Source organism: Atta cephalotes (genome assembly GCF_000143395.1).
Source record: "Atta cephalotes unplaced genomic scaffold scaffold00006, whole genome shotgun sequence".
NCBI classification, from domain to species: Eukaryota; Metazoa; Arthropoda; class Insecta; order Hymenoptera; family Formicidae; genus Atta; species Atta cephalotes.
The window spans coordinates 7,551,256-7,559,188 of NW_012130070.1; the positions used below are offsets into that span (position 1 = coordinate 7,551,256).

Sequence of the window (7,933 nt, forward strand, 5' to 3'; positions counted from 1 at the left end):
ATATATATATTAAGTAAGTAATGTATATATATATATATATATATATACATACTTTCAAAATTTTTTTTGGAGACAAAATTGAATCAATCTAGAAAAAAAAATGAAAATTTTTCAGAATGATAGATTTTCACTCTTTTTCGAAATAAGATTTAAAGGAATAAAATCTCACTTCTATTTTTAAAATGAGACTTTATTCCTTAATGTGACTTTTATTTCAAAAGAGTGAAATCTTACTCCAAAAGAATGAAATCTTATTCTTATAAAGAATAAAAATCTGGCACTCTTATTCAAGGATAAAATTATTTTCACTCTTTTTTTAAGACTGGCTCACTTTTCAGTCTTTTGGAGTGAAATTTCACTCTAAAACATTTAGAGAGTATATCCTATCAACTAATAATTATTAATAATATTTCTAATGATATATTATATAATGAAATATATATATTATAATGAAATATTAAACAATAAAGATAAATTTTTATCACCATTTAATCAGCAATTCTTAAATACTTTTGCAACGAAATAAAACGTGTCAAGGATTATTGAATAAAATTTGATTAAATTGGTTCATTATTTGCATCTAGATTAATATTCGTAGAAATTCTGAAATAATTCCATGAGAAATTCAGGTTCAGTAAATTCGCAGCTACAAATCTTGAACTAATCACAGTTATCACGGTTAAAAGTACAAATGAAAAAAAGCGGACATGCCGCACTTTCACCTGCATGTAACAAGCATTCAGCTCTCGCAACTGAACGCGGCAGGCACCACCGATCCGTGCCCGTTTTTTATTTCACGATGATTACCAATCCGTTTCCATCTCGATTCAAATATCAGATATAGTCACGCCGCGCCGGGCGCACGCGGGTGGCGTGCTTCCTTGCGTGCATCGCGCGAATTTCGCAGAAAAATTCTTTATCAGGACACGGAATACCCAAACGTAATACATAGCGTCGTTTTACCGTCGACCAGTTTTTTTATCGATACATGCATCGTAATACGATGTAGGTTAATGGTCATGCGTGCAGCGGCCATGGAGACGATCGATTTCCTTCTTTCTCCTGTGTTTTTCTTCTTTCTTTTTTTGTTACTGTGTCACACACCACACTCTTGATATATACATGAACCGCGACGGCGCGACGTTGGTGTATCGGCTTTTCTTCCGGGCATCGGCGTTCTTTGTGCCGCCGCGACGACAATCCGTGCCCGTATATGCACCATGGTCATGTAAATGTGCATGCAATTATGCATGTAACTCTAGATAGAGGCAGGTAAAGGTACTACTTTTGCAACGCGGTCATGTATAATCAAAGGGTCTGGGAATTATAATATTGCCTACGTCATTAATTCTTTTAACAACAACAGTTATTCAGAAAATTGTCAAATTTAGATGCCCCGAATTTCATACGTGCGTGCACCTCGAATTTCATAGATGTATATTTGTAGGAAAAAAAATATTGCTCTCTTCATAGAAAAACCAATAAATGTAGGTTCAAACGTAACAACTCAAAAACAAAACGCGTAATGCGGAATGATTGACACACTCTTGACTAACTTGTATAACAAAATATATTTTCAATAAAAATAATGAAAAACGAGACGAAAACAAAAGACTCAGAAAGATAAAAATCTAATTAATAAATCAAGAGCCTAGCTAGATGTTTATTACTAAATTTTAAACAAAGTTTAAACAACAGACAACCTTCTAACTTTTAACCAGGTTATCGATGTTTTAAACTCTAAGAGTCATGTGCGATATATAATTTAAATTAATTGAGAGTATAAAAACTTATCTATATCTAAAACTCATCTATATCTATTCTAACAGCAATTATAATAAATGCAAAATACAAGTACGCAATAGTACATTATTTTAAGCGATTCGAATTAAATCAAATAAATATCTTATAGAGAAATTTTCAAACTTGACTAACTTCGTGCATTTTATGATAAAAATATCTAGATAATTACGTTATATAAAATTATTACGAAAAGCCATTAAGAAATAATACTTGTTAATTTCAACGCTCGAAAGTTATTACATTGTCGCATTTATCCGATAATATCAATGTACAATACAATGTACAATATAATAATGAAAGGAAGATAATAGTTTTTTATAAAAACGAATAAACATTGCAATATTATCTACTTGGTTATTATAAATCAAATTACTCCGAGAGCTCTACTCTGAGAGAGCAATCAGCTATGTTTTAAAACTAAAAATTTTCTCGAGTTAATCAATAGCAGGTGCGAGAAAGATTTTTATTGGGGAACCCTTTATTATTATACGATCGATTTAATCTTACTAAACTGAAATCAAATCGAGTTTAATCTGCGAAAAAAACCGAAAAATCTGCAATCTCAATCTCTTGGATTAAGAGAAGATAAATTTTCGCGTTTGTAGAAGATTTCCAACAGCAACTTCAAGACGGAAATAAATCATCATCATCGAAGCTACAAAGGAGCTTTGTACAAACTCCGCAATGGCACATCGCACTAGATAACGGAAGAATACAAGACAACAAAAGCTTCTAACAACATTTGAAAATCTTTTCAGCATCGCCATTTTTGAGAAACTGCTCTTCGGTTGCTACTTTTCGTTCCCGGCGCAACGATGACCGAAGGAAACAAATGGTAGAAATGGTTGGTCCGACCCGCTATCGATTCGCACAGTCAGTCGTACCCAACCGTGCCAGTGGCCAAGGAGGTTTAAGCACCGTTCACACGGAAACCGTGTCCCTCCAGCTGTGCCTCTCTCGTCCGTTTTATTCGCATTCTGCTCATATTATATCCAATTACATCACCACGGCCATTACGAGCCGCCGCTTGCGTTCCGCGCTGGTTACAACGAGGTCAAGCTGCATGCAGGAACGAAAACATGTTATTAACTTTATTCCATGTGGTATATTTATGGATTATCCCGATAATCGATATTGAATTTAGATGCAATTTAGAAAAATAGACAAAAAATTCGTTATTTCAACATTTGGCAAGTAATACAAAGCTTGAAATTTATCACATTCAATAAACTGACATTTTGATATTTAGAGATTTGATATTAGAGATAAATTTAAGGATTCACACCTACACACATTGTGTTAAAGTTCAGATTTGATGTGGTCGAAAATTCACGCAGCAGGGAATTGATTGATATATCCCAGAATACAAAAGCGGGAAGTGAGATATATTCAAAGACTCATATAAAATCAAATTGATAGATTTCTATAGATAAATGCAAAGTTTTGTATCAATATAAAAACTACAATTTCTCGAAGATTGATAGCCTCAAAAATCTTACAGTTCACAGGAAAATTAACAGATTTTAAAATTCATTATACCTTGCAATCAACAAATTCTAAGCGTGTGACTAAACTATGAAATTAAATTAAATTTTGATTCTTCCTCGCACCTCAAAATTTCATAATTTTCATTATTTATAACTGCAAAGAATAACAGATCGGAAATCAAATATTTACTATACTCAGATTCATCGAAATATTTTAAACTTCCGTAACTCGACGTTCTTTGAATGAAATGAGATTCTTTAGTAATCAATATAATCGTCATAGTTTTATTTTAGAAAGTCGAAATATATCTATCACGTGTGAGATACAGGTAAAGTCTGGTGCAGAATTAAAAAGTAAATACTAAAATAAAAAAATGTTAAAATGCTTTATGGATTAAAGATTTTACAGCGTCAGAGTATGCTCTCGCGTGTGCTGTTCCACCGTCGCCGCATAAATTAATGTTATCTCGGGGGATTATACTGGGTTGAGTAGTGCGCGCGATGGCATTGCCGCATGATGAAATTTGATGTATTTCTCTCTGTCGGCTGATTAGATATTTTTAAGGCTTCGTGACTCACGTAATCAACGAGTACGCTTTGAATAAATAAAAAAAGCTTTTAGCATAAACAGTTACTGTTTTTAATTTTTCATTTAAAAATGTAGTTTTAATCCTCACGAGTTCGAAAATTATATAATATATGAAATAATAAGGCATCAAAATACTTTTTATTTTTGTATATATAAAATGAAAATTATTTATTTCTACAATATTCTACAAGCTATTATTTTGAAAAAGAGATTTAAAATACAAAAATTATGTTTTTCATAACGTAAAAGTTATTTTACTTATGAAAATTTTATGTAAATATATAATAAATGACGATATATTATACAATCCTGTAAATAAAAATAGATCGATAAAGAATTGACAAAAATATATAACAGAGAATACACGAAATCACGCAAACTCCCCTGTGTCCAAAAATTCGATCGAAACTCGTGGTTTGGCTGACAAACTTTTTCCATTCGTTTTTTCCCTTGAGCATTGTCATGTTAGAGAGAGAGAGAGAGAGAGAGAGAGAAGAAAAGAGAGAGAAAGAATAAAAAAGAGTTTGCACTATTTTCACTATCCGTGTAATTGATTCGGAGTTTTCTTGAAATGTACGTTTTCTAGAAATGTGCTCGAGAAAAGCCGGGATCCAATTTTATCTCTTCGTCTTCTCAAGTGTATAAAGAAACGACGTATATCGACAATATCGAGCTACCTCGCGAATCTAGGGCAAATGTATCTATGTTAAAAGCTCGATAATACTTTTTCGATATGAATGTTAAAAAACACTCGTTGAAAACGTAACATCGGCTAATCATATTGTCAATTAAGCGATGGCAACTTACCGACGCTGTTTTCCCATTTTTACTCGTGACTTTTAACAGCGACCCTTCGTACCCCTGAAACAGGAATAAAATATCACGTCATTAAAACTTCATATCATATCAAAATACTGTTTGCAACCGATATGGTTAAACAAAAAATTGACTAACTTTATATGAATTTGATATCTGTTATATATTTTATTTTTGTTTAAAAATAAAACAAAGATCTGTATTATTTTATAATAACTTTATATAAATTTATATAAAAATGTGAAATAAGCATTAGAAAATAGATACATGCAAGTCTATTTTAAATAGTATAATATAACATAAAACAATTGTATTTTCATGTATCCTAGAAAATTTGGATAGTTTTTAAAAAATCCCCTTTTTAAAGTAACTTTTTGAAATAAGAACATCACACACGATACTCAATTAAATATTTAAACACTAGCAATAGATTAACTAATACTTGCAAATAACTAATATAGAAATTTCTAGGCTAAGAAATTATTTTAAAATATAATACACATATACAATATACGATTCTGTAATTTATTGTTAAATGCGCATGGTTCTGTTTGCAGCAGAATTTACGGAGACTGTTCAGAATAGCAAACAGTCGAATGAAAAATGAAGCAAGACATTCAGATATATTATTAAATATCTTAAACACAAATGCTAAGATATTCGTGAATTTCTTAACGGCTATCGCTTGAATTATCCATCGTTAACGTGCTCTATTCCATTTCCTGACACGAGAAAAACTGTGTAACAAATTTTTTAATTTCCTACGATCTTAATGCGTAACACTTCGTTATTGCGCTATCGAGAATCTTGTTTCATGTTACCGCTAAAGATAAAGGAATCCTTGCAGTAAGATAACGTTTCCGTAATTTTTATACGAAAGCCTCAAGTAGAACGCGCGAGATGAACACTCGGTTACATGCGAACGCTGTAAGTAGTATTCATTACCAGAGTACCAAACTGTTAATAATTGCACGATCGCAATGGAAGTGCTAATTAACGAAGCCGCAATTAGAGAGCGCAGTAAGTCTCGGAACGTTTATCCGACGTGCTACGTTTTTCGAGTTTAAACATTTCAAACTTGCATACGCGAGCAATAGCAAAAATGCTGCACACCATTTTCCAAAGATTTCCAAGTATTGATCATCAATTAATTGTAGCTGCAATTATAATTATCCAAAAATTATATATATTTAATGAAACTAAAAATAGAATTAAATATCTTTTGCCAAGATAATTTATAGTTTTGTAACAATACGTGAAAATGTGTAAAACTTTAAATAATTAATTCTATTAATTGTTCTTTATTACAATTTTATATTAAAAATTTAGACATAAACACATATGTTATTATTTAAATAAGTTAGAAAGTTTAATGATAAATTTAAATTTCACCTAAATGTCTCACTTTAGACGCATGGATCGATGTGCGAAATTTCCCAAGTATCTATTACAACATTCTTGGCACTCGTGAGGTTCTTAATCTTGCATCATTAATCAGCTTGTCCTGTTCATGAAATATTACTGCTTAATTTTTATAGCAAATAAAATAAAAATTCTTAAGTTTAAATTTAAAATTTAATTTCGTACTATAATAACTATATAGGAATTAATAATTGTATTTAACTCAGATTATCAGATTGGTTAATCAATTTCCTGCTATTTCTCGCGTTAAGAATATAATTAATGCACACGATATTATAAATTTCAATATTAAATTTTCATTGTCTGTTCATTCAAAAAATATATGTCTTATCATCTTAGATATATCGGTACGCTACGTTATATTTCTAAAGTATTCATTTCAACATTCTTGGCGCTGAGTTCAGTGTCTCGCACATAATTAATTAACTTCCCTTAACTATGAAATATCGCAGTCATTAAAAGACTGGTCTCGCGAGGAAGCATAATCGAGTTTTCGACGTCACTCGCATATGTTGTGCTCACACGATACATACAATGTGCAAATAGTTCCTGCACTTCTCTGAAAGTTTCGCGGTAGTACGAGACGTTGGCGAACTGATCCGCCTGGCTCTCCTTCCGGCGCGCTGAAAACTTGTCGTAAATCTATGGAAAACGGGTCGCACAGATTATGAGTATAACGTTACGATATCTCAAAAACGATTAATAACTGGATTCGCGCAACGGTATTCTTCGCGTATGCAAAAGATTTGCAAGCGAAAATAACGTGCGTGGTGTTGCTACTCAAGGTTTATTGTTTGCGGTATGTCGCCAGTTATGTGTCATATCGATGCCAAGAAATCGCGAATTCTCTCTTGATGCGAGGAGCAATGATTCGTCGCAATGATTCGCGTGCAGAAGACGGCCGCTGTCAATATACATCACTCCTACACCGCAGTCGATGCATATATTGTATATGAGACAATATGCACGTTTTTGCATTCAAGATATGTTTGCAGTCTTTCTCGTAATAAATTTTCAGAATTCCGATGCAACTCTTGTCGTTTCAATAGATACTAATAATTTTTATTTTTTTTTATTCGACAATGTCAAGCAATAATTTAGTGTTTGTTTTCTCGAAATAAAAAATTCAATTCGTATTATATGAAAGATACAAATGTATGTAAAAATCGGGCATATTTACGCACAGGCAAGTTATTATTTCTGATTATATAGAACGCATCAAGTATCGCATTCAAAATTTTATCTGAGTCATAATAGAAGGCGAATAGTGTGTATCAATTATAAATAATTGAGTGAAAGCAATATATTGCATCGATCAATTTCTGGAATAGATAACAATATTTCATTTTTTCGTTTCAATTTTAAACAAAGTTTACTTTAATAGGGTAGAAATGAAGAATATATGTGTGTATATGTATATATATATATATAATTACATTTTTTAATTAAAAAAAATATTGAAAGAAACTGCAATTTATAGTAACAAATTTACCTACAAATTCATATATAAAAAAATATAGGAAATAAAGAAATAAAGAAATAAAGAAATAAAAAAATCTATTTCAATCGCAATAATGTTAAATGGATCGATTTGCATAATCGATTTACACAAAGAATTTCATATTACTATGCACATTAATTTATATGTTAATAATTACGTCATTAAATCTTTTCAATTCACATATTCTATATTACTGCGATTATCTTGCAACATTAATATAATACATTAAATCATTATATATTATATTAAATCATTATATAATAACTATCACATACTTGCATATATATATATATATATATATATATATATATATAT

At 31.0% G+C, this 7,933-nt stretch overlaps 1 protein-coding gene across 1 annotated transcript in view; it reads right to left on the bottom strand.

Annotated features, from left to right (window-relative positions):
• Nucleotides 1–7,933, bottom strand: part of LOC105626796 (protein couch potato) — an 83,282-nt gene that overhangs the window by 33,391 nt on the left and 41,958 nt on the right. The window contains exon 3 of the mRNA XM_012208091.1: nt 4,687–4,740. Coding sequence (XP_012063481.1) covers nt 4,687–4,740 — 54 coding nt within the window. The remainder of the gene's footprint in view (nt 1–4,686; nt 4,741–7,933) is intronic.